This window comes from Ursus arctos, unplaced genomic scaffold, assembly GCF_023065955.2.
Source record: "Ursus arctos isolate Adak ecotype North America unplaced genomic scaffold, UrsArc2.0 scaffold_8, whole genome shotgun sequence".
In the NCBI taxonomy this organism is placed as follows: Eukaryota; Metazoa; Chordata; class Mammalia; order Carnivora; family Ursidae; genus Ursus; species Ursus arctos.
The window spans coordinates 80739950-80752414 of NW_026623100.1; the positions used below are offsets into that span (position 1 = coordinate 80739950).

At 52.3% G+C, this 12465-nt stretch overlaps 1 protein-coding gene across 4 annotated transcripts in view; it reads right to left on the bottom strand.

Annotated features, from left to right (window-relative positions):
• Nucleotides 1–775: 775 nt before the first annotated feature.
• RNF144A (ring finger protein 144A) overlaps nt 776–12465 on the bottom strand; it is a 116347-nt gene continuing 104657 nt past the window's right edge. For all 4 annotated transcript variants that reach the window (XM_026518331.4, XM_026518307.4, XM_057308978.1 and 1 more), the window contains one exon: nt 776–5047. In XM_026518331.4, coding sequence (XP_026374116.1) covers nt 4916–5047 — 132 coding nt within the window. In that variant the 3' untranslated portion in view covers nt 776–4915. The remainder of the gene's footprint in view (nt 5048–12465) is intronic.

The window sequence follows — 12465 nt, forward strand, 5'->3', positions numbered from 1 at the left end:
TCTGCAAGACCCAGGTCACACATGGGATCCTCCAGCAGCCTCCTCTGACCTGCCCCGTTGGCTGAGGGCTGTGCGAATGCCCACCCCAGCACCTGTCACACCTTATTCTCATCGCTATTCGGCAGATCTGCCTCCCCTCCAGACCAGGAGCTCCTAGTGACTAGACACAGTGTCTCTGTGGCCAGCAACGAATCACTGGTTAACAAAATACACCTCCTCTGATCTGTACCTCAAGATTCTAAGGATGGTTTTTAAGATGTAATCACGGTACCAGGAACAGGTGCCTACTCCTAGCCTGCTGCTTCATGTTAACGAATGAGGTAGACTTTCTCCCGTGAAGTTTAAACGAAGGGAATGAAAATCAAGGTGAGTTATCAGAGTTACTAAGAAAGCAAACAGCATCTGTGTGTATTCTCTTTTCCCCCAGTAGTAAAAGGATGCTTGTTGATTGTTACGATGCTGCCCATCAATTCTGATAGGACTGTAAGTATTTGTCTCAGGCAGGGAGGCAGCCAGTGTAGACATGCTTTCTGACGCCATGTTACTGGGCTGGCACCATGAGGAAGAGAGGTGGGTGCGTGGCCACTTACCCAGCCACTCAGATCCCTGTGGCTCTGAGAGTTGAGAACACTCCCAACAGGGAACACCTCAGAACAGAAAAGTGCTCCTCGCAGTAGTGGAAGAGCCTTCCTCCCCCTCCCCCGCCAACCGTCTTATTTTCAATCTCCAGGCCAGGCATCAACGAAGAACATACAAAAGATGGAGCCAGACAGGATTTACAAAAGTAACCTGTATTCCAGCCAAAATCTCTTTTAAAAAGAAATCCCTTCTAAAGGGGGGACAAACTACGTAAGACACAATACATTGAAAATATGTATTGAAATTACAAATCAAACTTTTCCATGTGATTCCAAAGTACAAAACACAACATTAAAAGGCATTCAAACAGCTCTTTTATACATCACAGTGTTAGTGGCACAAAGTGGACATTTCAAAAAACACAAACCGAACTTTTGTTTTTACCACCGCTTGTCAAATACGTACTGTATACACGTGTGTGACCCATTCATGCATGTTTATACAAGATTAAAATACACCCATGGTAAAGTGAGCGAAGAGTGAAGGAAAGGTCAGGTGTGTGGCAGGTACCTACCCCACCGAAGGCTCCCAGAAGTGTGGAAGACAGGATTATACAAACCAAAGGAAGAACGGAGCCCGTGGGCTTGACCTACCCGAACAGCATGCTCTCCTGGTACTGACGCGTTAGCAACTATGTTTGAGTGCAGGCCCTTTGTTCCGTGTGGCATTTTTGGCAACACCAGTCATAATCGCTTCACTTCGTGTATTTCCATAAGGGCTTGGGTTGATTAGAAGGAATAAACAAGCTTTGGTATTTTTTAAAGAGACCTTCATGAAGCTTTATACATGCAAAATGTTTTCCCTTGATGATTTCACTGTGATTTATACATATATATTTATATTTATATACAGGGGTATTTATTAATAAATGAGAATCTGAGAAATATACAAAAAGCCCACCCTGGTTCTTTCCAATCCCCTAATTTTTAAAGACTACCAAGGGAAAATGTCCTCTTCAAATCTGTTAAACAACTTTTAACTCTGCAATACAGATGAAAGAGACAGACTCATCTTGGAGTAAGTTTTCTGTAGCTGAGAATCCCTTTCCCCGTGGGCCCTGCATTCTTATCAGGAAGCAGCCTGGTTCCTACACTGGTTTTATGGAATCGTATGCTGTAAAGAGAATGTGTTCCCCTTTGAAAGGGTGCTACATGCTGGTTCCCCAGTCTCCGGCTACTCCTGGGGGGTGAGGAAGAACGGAGCTGGACCGCCAGCGGCTCATGCAATCGAAGGATCTGACTATGCTCAGATCCCGAGTCAATCTCTGCTACGTGCACATCTGCGGCACCTCTCCGCGGGGGGCACTGGCCTCCGTGAGTCTCAAAGCCCAAGGGCCGGGCTGCACGGTGCACGACAGAGTCAGACCCAGAGACCAGGCACGTCCAGTAAAACGGCACGACGGGGTCAGAGGGACACAGATGACGGAAGGTCAGCCGCAGCTTCCGGCACCACTCCCATCAGACACCAGTCGAGTCAGCTACAGTCTAAGGGTCTTCCTTCCTCCCCTCCAGGATTTCAAGGCCTCCAAAGAAATAAACATACATGTGCTTCCAGAACATCAGCAATGAAAACCATCCGTGAAAGTGAATGTGATTTTCAATTAAGACAAGCTCTGCCATAGAACAGTCCCCCTACCAAGCGTAGAACCCCCCAGTCTCACCCGGGAGTGATGGTAAGGTTAAAATCCAAGACGCGGGCCATCTTCCCACGTTCTGCTTACATTGTACATCATGCGTGCTTAATACTACATCCCATGAACGATGGGAATGGCATTCCCGACTGAAATCAAAGGAATCAGTGGGGGAAATGCAAATTTAGGTAAGACCTCAATGCAATCCTGCTGGTATCTTCCTAAGGAATGGACGAGTTTAGGTGTGTTACTATGAAATCAAACCAAGCAAACAGAGGCATGCTTGGTGCAAAGACTCAGAGCAAGCAGGTGCGACTTTGGCTGCGGCCGGCCCCAGAATCTCTGTGGCCCCTACCTGGGTCGAAACACGCGCTTGTGAAACGTGTCAGAGGTGAAGGCACAAGGATGGCTGAGGCTGTAGATATGCGTGATTTGCTTATGGATTTCTCCAGGCTAGACGAACAGCCCAATCTGCCAGGAATAAAGACATCTGAGCTTGAGCCCAAAGAATGCACCCCTCCCGAAGGCTCTGGTTCCACCCCAAAGGAAAGGGGTATGACTACTGTGCGGACTTGTACAACACGCAATGGGAAACAGCTCGCACAGCAAAGGCGGACCAGGACGGGGCGAGGCCTGCCCCGTGGACTCTGGGAACTGGGCCTCGAGCCTGCTGCTGTCGTTGACAGGCATTTTAAAGGGTCTGGCTGGGCTACCGACTGGATCCTAGGACTCCTGCCTGGAACGTCACCCTCTCCAGAAAGCCATCTACCACCAGAATACTGTCGCAACAATTCGAGCTACAGAGACTCACTGCCCAGGCTCCTCTGAAAAGACGATCTTAGGCGTGTTCTTGTTTCATTACTGAATTAAAAACTGAACCGTGGTCGTAAGGAGAATGTTCTGAATGTGACTTTGACTAGCTTCCTAATGGCTTCAGGTTCATAAAGATAATAAATACTACAGATGGGGAGCGAACAGATACTGTTTCTTCTAACCTATCAAACGTTAAGAAACAAGGAAGAAGTTTCTACACAGGCAAGCAAACAAGGACCCAAGGCCAACACACAAACGTAGAAGTCAAGAGTACAAAAAAACCACCACATTTTACAAATGTGCTTGCAACAAGCAAACAAGTCTGATTTTGTTTCCATTTCACTCCTTTGTGGAACGTGTAGTAAGTTTTAAAAAGCTCCACTATAATAAATCTACATTTGCCTTTCTGTTACTTTTTGAAGTCCCAAGTTCAATGCAATCAGCTTGCTCCTTAAAAGCACAGGTGGCTTTAAAAGTCCTATTCAAGCCAACTCTCTGTAAAGAATACGCTTTCTCCACTTTTTAAAGTCAACCGATGGAACCACGTGTCTTATCGATCCGCGCGTTCCGCTGCCGCGGTAACAGTCACCCACAGCCTGGGAGAGGCTGAATGGTAAGATCCCCTAATCGAAATAACTAAGTGAAATGGAAGTTTTTTCCAACGGGGCAAAATGGTTAGCGACAGGGCTTGGAAATGTGTAAGACACAGATTACTCCAAAATAACTTTGGATGGAAAATTGGGAAGTCATTTCAAAAACTGAAAATTGGGAAGCTTCTCTCCCAGTCCCCGGGAGCCCTCCAGTCCTGCCAGGAAGCCCCGTTGGTGAAGACCAAGAGCACTGTTCTCTTTTGTCTCCACGAGGAGGCGGGGGCGAGCAGCCAACCACAGTGACTCCCAGCAGAATGATTCCCGAGTAAAGCGTTTGGTTTCCAAAGACATTAAAAAATATTTGCTCATACCTGGATGAGAAGAGAGAAGCCCCAAAACAGAGGAGGGGAAGAAAAAGGAAAATCTAACGATGAAGATACTCTTTTAAATACATTAGTATTTTCAAAGAAATGCAACAACATAGGAACCCACTTTTATAACAGTACACGGCTTATAGTGCTCACGACGTCGTCACAAGCTTCAAGAAAAACACAAAGAGCGCGTAAGGCTTTCTAAATCTCCTGAAAAGTGGCCGAGCCAGGAAAGTCATTTAACGATATCTTCCTAAAATGCACATTTCAAGAAAGGCATAGGATGGTGTAGGTGCACCTTGTTGATTTTTCACTACTCAATTGGAAAAAAAAAAAACCACCTTCTAAAAAGGATTTTACTAAATGCCATTAGTAATAAAAACAGTTGTCATACACAGAGTGCTTTTCTCAAGTCAGAATTATCGGATTCTGTCTGAAGTGAGTTGTAATCCTCAAAAGACTTCTTCTCTCAGCAATGTGGCGCCACCTTGAGGCCAAGGAGGAGACGGGCAACATTCCGCAGGAGAGGGTCTCTTAAGCAACCACCAGACACTCCTAGTCTATCCCCACTGGGAGAAAACCGCCCGGCGCGCTCCGTGCAGCACCTCCCTTGTCAAGTCGGCAGAGGCGGACCGCGGCGACGTGCCCTGCCCACGCCAGCCTGCTTTCCCCACGCCCAGGTCACTGCACCCGGGGCCTCAGCAAGCGTTCCGACACCAGTCCCTGAAATCACGGCGTCCGGCGTGACACTGTGAAGCTCAATGGGGCACATAAGGCAAGAAAGATGTTTAGTGGGAGGGGACGGCAGGGTGGGGTGGGGGAGAGCCACGCTTCCCAGAGGCAGGGGTCCTGCTCCAGCGTCGTGCCCGCCTCTAGGGGGGTAACGGGTCGTCATCACCGTTACCACACTTGCACTTGCAGCAAAGTACAAACGGAGTGGCCAAGAGCAGGAAAGGCGAGGCCACCAACAGCAGGAGCCCAAATCCAGCAAAAATGCCCACGACCTGCAAGAAGGAAACACAGGAGCAGAGGGTAAGGTGGCTAGTCTGCAGGTTCCATAGCTGAAGTATAAGCCACACAACCATCCACCCACCCATCCTCTCCCCATCCATCATCCATTTAGGTGCCCGCCCAGCCACCCAGCTATCCATTCATCCATCAACCATCCGTCCGTACACCCATCGTCTACCCATCCCTCATCCACTATTCATCTACCCATGCATCCATCCATCCATCCACCCAGCTATCCATCCATCCATCCATCCATCCATCCATCCATCCATCATCCATCCCCCATCATCCTCCCAACCATCCATCTACCCATCCATCCTCCCATCCATCCATCTATCATCCATCCCCCATCATCCTCCCAACCATCCATCTACCCATCCATCCATATATCATCCTTCCATCCTCCCATCCACCCATCCATACATCATCCACCCCCCATCATCCTCATCTATCCCTATATCCACCCATTCATCACCTATTCTATTCCCCATCCATCCATCATCTGTCCATTCATTTATCCACCCATCCACCAATACTCCTTTCCCTTCACTTCCTTCCCTTCACTCCCCTGCCCTTTCTTTCATTTTTTTTTCTTCCTTTCCCTTTCCTCCCCCCTTCCCTCTATCTAAGCACCCAAACCGCCATCCATTTATACATCCAATTAGCCAACAAGCCTCCCTGAGCCGGACGCTGTACTAGGTATTACGAATACAGAAACGCATCAGATCATGGATTCTAGAGGGTCACCCCGTTCTCTGGAAAGAGACTAAGATTTAACCAACTGACAAAACATTTTACAGAAACTGCCATCACGTTCCAGGTATAAAGGGAGACCAAGGGTCGGACATTTGCTAAGAGGAAGGGGGGCTGAGATCACGAAGATGAGGAGGTGGTTAGTGCATGGGAAGGACTAGGATAGGGCATTCCAGATGGGAGAACGGGAGAGACTCAGTCACAGCCCATTAGGGAGGAAGCAGATCTGTGTCATTTCCAGAGTTTAAACCCCAGGACTGCTTTTAAAACTGAGTGTTCCCATTTTTTGACTTTGTTTTATAACACATGCCTACGCCTAGGTGCGAGTAAATGTAGACATGTTGCCAGTGAGGTCAGGCAGTGCAGCTGGTCAAAAAAGCAGGGTGCTTCCTCTTTGACAGCCTCCCGCACTGGCGGCACACCTCCCAGGCAGAGCCCCGCCCACCTGCAATCTGAGCACAGAGTCAGACCGCCACCTAGTGTTCACAATGATAAATACAAGAACGTGCAGAGCACTCCGTTCTAATGCAGACTTGCGGGTTCCCTTCTCTCTGTGTCCCATTTCTCTCAAATATAAAATAAACAAATGAGGTACAAGTTCTCTAAGGGCCATGATCAGCTCTGAAGTGTGATACCAGGCTACGGAACTCCCAGATGTGTGAAAGAAAATATACCTTCCCTTAGATTTCCGCCTAAAAACATTCGCACGCAGGCCACACTGCATTTACAGATCACACTGCTAAGGCTAGGAGTCCATGCTTCCCGCCCAGTCGGCTAAGTCCACTTGTCTGAACGTAAGGCTGATGGTGGATTCACGGGATGTGAAATCAGATCAGGCTTTGTTAAAATCACGTGCACACCGATACTTCAGAATACATGAAAATGCCAGGAAGGGGTTATTTTGAGGGCCCTCGTACAATCTCAACTACTTGGAAGATACAGTCTCAAAGCAGCCAGGGAGTCCCTGCAGTCAAAAACATACCAAAATCCCTGACCAAATGCTCCCATTCTTGGCCAATAACACCTTCATTTTCACCCTCTTGCCTCTCACTTTGCGTGCCATTTCGTAAGCAAGGTTACCAATCTCTTACCAACTGGTGACAGGAGGACACAGATATTGCCAGGAGGAAAGCAGCCAATGGTAAAGAATGAGATAGGAAGCAAATATCACAAAACAAAAATAACCAGTCAGTGCACACGTTATAAATGTGTGTTAAGCACTGGATTATATGCTGCCGGAGACACGGACGGGTCGGCAGGACCAGGCTCCCGAGGCGATCACGGCAGAGCGCAGCCCTGTTCAAACTGGCAATTTCTGAGACTTCAAGGGCCGGCTGACCCCTCAGGCTGAGCTTCGCAAACTCAGATCGCAGCTTGAATGGATGGAGCACAGGCTCTCTGAGCACGCACAGACCACTGCATCTCCCATAATAAACGTGCAGTAGATGGTTAGGAGACCAACCAGCTGCCTCGAATCTGGTATGTTCTGAATCCTCTCCTCTGGAGAGTTCTACAACCCTTACCCCAGTGCTGGGGAACAATAAGCCAAAATCAAAGATACAGTAAGGGGAATGCAAGGAACGTCCTTAATTCACTGACGCTTGGCATTTGCACACGGCATCGACACCTGCCAAGCACAGGCTAGATGGGGCAGAGACCGGGACAGGGACGGGTGAGGGACTGAGGGCTGTGGCCACTCACATGTCTCTTCCCAATTCCCCCTGCAGTGACATCATGGTGGGAGCTTGAAAGAGCCACCAAGGGAGTGTTTACACCACAGGAAGCAGCCGACACCGCGACACTGCAGATTGGGCCCGGGAGCCAGCAGTTAAATACTGACTATCACGTGGCTGGAGGTCTGCGCTTGAGGCGAGGGTTCCATGCGGTAAGAGAGCCGGCAGCGGGCCGAGTCTACACTGACGCTCACTGGGTGACAGGTCCCAGCTCCCTCCTGCCCGCCTTTGCTAATAGCTCCTCTTTCCTCTGCTTGATGAATATTTGCTGCTTTGAACCCATGAGGATCTGCTTCTGTTCTCCGAAAGAATGGGTTCTGGTGGGAGGACAGGCAGACGCCAGTCATGACAAAGGGGTGAAAAGTGCCCAAATACAGATTCAAGATGCAGAAAATAGACGCTGGGAAGCTCAGGGGGGCTTCCCGGGGAGGCAGCCACTCCAGCTGGCAGGAAGAAAGAATTTCAGACCGGCTGTAGGACAGTCTAGTTGAGTAGAGGGAACACAGATAACCAGATGCGTGCAGACAGGACATCGGGGTGGAGTCCACCGGAGCCAAAACAGGGAGCGCAGGATCCCCACTCAGAAGCTTCACGTTCGTCTTGTTGAGAAACCAAGGAGGCGGGTGAGTTCCAGGGGCTTTGTGCAGGATGGGTCCACGGGAGGGAAGACGGAGACAGGAGCCCCTTCTAGAACTCCCAGCAAGCCTGGCAGGTGGGAGGAAGGACGACTACATGGAGAAGAGGCTCAGAGCAGAAGGATGTTCAGAAAGCAAAATCTGCAAGACTCGAGGCGATCCAAGAACCCTGCACTCAGTTTCGGCTTGAGGGGACGGACGTGCCATCTTGGTAATAAGAGAAGAACGATGAGTTCCATTTGGATACTCTGAGTTTGAGCGACCCGCGGGCACCCTCATGAAGATATCTATGAGGCAGTGGGCACATGAATCTCGAAATCCGGGGAGAAGCCGGCAGATTTCAGGACCCTCGGCACACAGATGTTCAAGTGGACGACTGCCTCCCAGGGAGGGAGCACAGATTGAGGAAAGCAACCGAATTAAGCCCTCCCACCATCTGGGTGCAGAAGAGAAGGCCATCTCGAAGGCACTCATCGGCTCAGGCCACCAGAACCAAGCACCGCAGATGCGGCCCAAACACCGGACAGCTGTCTTTCTACGGTCCTTAGGGGCGAGGAGCCTGGGACCAAGATGCATCCTCACACAGCTGTCCCTCTGCACTTGTCTGTGTCCTAATCTCTTCTTAGAAGGACACCAGTCACACTGGATCAGGGCCCACCCAACAGCCCTGCTGTAACCTACCCACCTCTCTGCGGGCCCTGCTTCCGGATACAGTCACGTTCTGAGGCTCTGGGGCTGCGGGCTGCAAGACATGAATTCTGGGGGCCCTAATTCAGCCCCTAACAAAGGAGGACACCAGGAAGGAGTGTCGGGATGGTAGGATTTTGGTACATGTGCAGTTCGAAGCGAGCCCAGGATTGTAGGAGAGTCAGGAAGAGCTGAGTGTCAGGGAAGCCCTGAGTGGAGTGGAGAGGGAGGGAGGGCTGACACAGCCGTCATGGGGACGGACGCCTGGACTCACAGCACCCCTCTCCAGGAGACTCGGGTCCCACCGCACTGGTTCTGGGTGCCCCCAACGGGCTGCCTGCATCCTCTAGACAGGCCTCTCCTCAATTCCCTCTATTCCTCTCTGGGCTCCAGAGGGCTCTGGGGCACCCACATTCTGCCTCCGCACCGCGGCTGCTCCTGGGACCCAGACAACAAGGTGCCTGCAAGATGGGCCACAAGTTCCACGGGGCAGAGAGCCGGCCATGGCCGGGCGAACCAACACATCTCCTAGAGTGCCGGGCAGTGGTGGTGCCTCTGGGGAAGTGGGAAGGGCAGCGAGCCTGGAAATGGGGTTCAGGGCACACAAAGGAGACACACTGGCTGCAGGGGAGTGAGCCCGGGAGGAAGTGGGGGGGTCCAGGTCACGCAGGCCTTTGGTCTGAGCAACATGGAGGCTGGAGAAGCACGTCCTGAAATGAGGGGGACATGGAGGAGGAAGGGATCTCAAGGGAAAATCTAAGTTCTGCTCATACATGTTCTGACACCCACACAGAGATAGCTAGGGGCGGATGGAAGCCGAGGGGGCCATGTGGTCACGGCAGGGGCCGGGAATACCCAAGTAGGGCTCCCTATCGCCAGGGTCACGAGGGCTGGTCCCACCTCCCTATAAACACAAAGTAGTAAGTCACCTTTGACCCCTGCATTATAATCCACTCCACTGGTCTTGTTTCACAAGTGCAAAATCTGTGGCCAAGAAGCGATGCCAAGTCTTGAAATTTGTTTAAGACAGAAGGGACTGGCATCCTGGTCAAGTGCAAGACGACTCGTGCCCATCTCACTGAGCTCTGTGCTCCCTGCACGAGGCTTCGGGGACAGGGGTGTCTGTGGAACGCACTCCCACCCTTCAGCCCGGCCCCCGCCGGCGTTCGTGGCTCAGCTCCAACGTGTGGATCCACACGTGTGGATCCAGAGACCGGCCATCCGCTTGCTACCTTCAATGCCATCCTCTGGCTAAAAGTGAGCCTCCCTTCATTGTGAGGGGGGTCTGAGGATTCCCTGCTCGGAAGCGAAGAACAGCCAGGGTGGCAAAGACCCTCCCGGGTCAGGTGCCGGCGTCCTCAGGACGTAGATTTATCTAGGGCAGAGGAAACGCACCTCTCATCTCTGAGCCAGCACTAGAAACAGGGCAAACGGTTCACAGCAACCGTGTTTCAAATGACGAGCAAGGAGCAGATGGACGAGCAGGGCCGTGAGCGTGTTGCGCTCACATCTAGGACTCCGCAGCTGGTGGTAAGTAGGACATCTCCCCCACCCCTGCAGCCAGAGCCTTCCAAGCCACCCCACGACCGCCCCTTCCTGTGTGCAAGAGCACCGTTTCAGCACAAGACTCTGTTATGAACAGCCAACAAAACAAAGTCACTTGGGAAAATGGAATTGTGTCAAACCTTTACATGACAAAGACCCATCGTTTCTGTTCAGGGCGTGACACCCCACGAGGAAACCCCATCTGACAGGGCTCTAGGTAAGCGTATGTGGTGTGTAATATTTTTACTCCCACAAAAATACTGAGAGCAGCCCACAATGATCACGAGGAAGCACTCAACCATTCTCAAATAAAAAAGTCTCTTAAAACAATTTTACCCAACTTCGCATCTAAAAGCAGGACAGCTAAGGAGCAGGAACTCTGGGGAGCCACGGGTCACTGAATTCAGGGCCATGTCTGGAGCGCTGCTGAGGTCTGCGCTGGACCAGGCCCTGGCGGCAGAGACAGAAGCCTTTCCCCAAGGAGCGGATGACGCCGACACTGGGCAGGAGCTCCAGACAAGACACAACTGCTCCAGGTCCAGAGTCCTCTCTTCTTAGCAGGAGCTTTTTGTGTCCCCTGGAGAGGGACAAGTAACATCACCTCCCAACTACACCAACGGTATGTTCTCTGATCACAAACCGACGGCCTGTCCCGGCCACCATCCTGCCCCCCCCCCCCCCCCCCCCCGAGCACAGCCTGGACACCAGCCGCTCCCATGGGATTCCCGGAGAACAGGGGCCGGCCAGACAGGCCCCTTTCCTTCCTGTCCCACCCAAAGAGAAAAGTAGCTGAGGGAGCAAGGACAGGTCCCTCCAGAGACTGCTGGCTTTGCAGACGGAGGCTGTGAACCCGTCACAAGATAGCCAAACCGATCACTCCTGCTTCCATCCAAGTTTTTTCCCGGAGCATGTGCCTGGCTCAGGCGTGGGGCCAGGGCCGCAGGGTCACAAAGGTGAGCAAGAACAAGTCCCTGCTATGGAGGACAGTCTCGCTCTCCTAAGAGGTAAGACACATGCTCAAGAGGGGAAGACTGGCGGGAGTCGCAGTAATCGGCGTGGAAAGAAATGTGCAGAGCCGGGGTGAGGGAGGCGGGTCTGGTGACAGGCGGGGTGGGGGTTCACGGAGTACATTGCCCTGAACCAGGCTGTAGCCAAAGGGGAGCATCTCCGTGCACCGAGCCGGGACAAGCAGAGGAAAGAGAGCCATGAAGACCGGGAGGACACCAGAGCCTGGCAGAGGCAGGGAGAGGGAGGCCTGGCAGAACCACCGTCCCGAAGGCTGGTGAGTGCAGAGCAGGGAGTCACCTGCCGGGCCCTGGAACCAGGTTCCCACCTGCCGTCCTGGAGTGTCAGGGCATCGATCCCCCCCCCCCCCCCCCGCCGGGTGCTTCTCAGACGCTCACCAGACATTCCGGGCACAAACTGTTGGGGGACAGTAACACCCGCATTTCTGCCGCAGCAGCTTTGCACTAAACATAACCCAGCCCAGGGTCGGTAACAAGCCCGCAGGGAAGCAGAGCCCAAGCAGGAGCCCACCTGAAGGGGATGGGAACCGACAGCCCCATCTGACCCAAAGGCAGGAGACGCGGGAAGGGAGGCGGGTGTCAGGGTCCAGGCCAATGTGCCCCCGAAAGACGAGCCACGGGAGCAGAAGCGTCTTCTGGAGGAGGGTCTTCTACAGCTTGTGGGGGTGGCCGGTCCTCACCGTCAGAACTGAGGCTGGGAAGAGCTGGGCCTTCAGGGTCTGCCCAGGAAGGACTGTCTGCTCCAGTGACGTCTGCCGCCGCACAGCGTGTCCCCCAGCGAGTCCCGAGCGACAGGCCTCCGCGTCCCTGCTTCATACCTCCCACGCTCTGCTACTTCTCGTGAAGACCTGCATTTTCCTTTTGATGCTGGTCCGCTCACATTTTACCACTTTCCCCAAATCTAACGCTCACTCGTGGGCAGCCTCCCGCTCTACCTACAGCCCTCACGTCCTGGGAGCACCGCGCACAGAGCAGCAGAGGCCTGCGAGAACCTGCACCCCTGCGATCCAGGCAGCCGGGGGCTCCAGGGCCT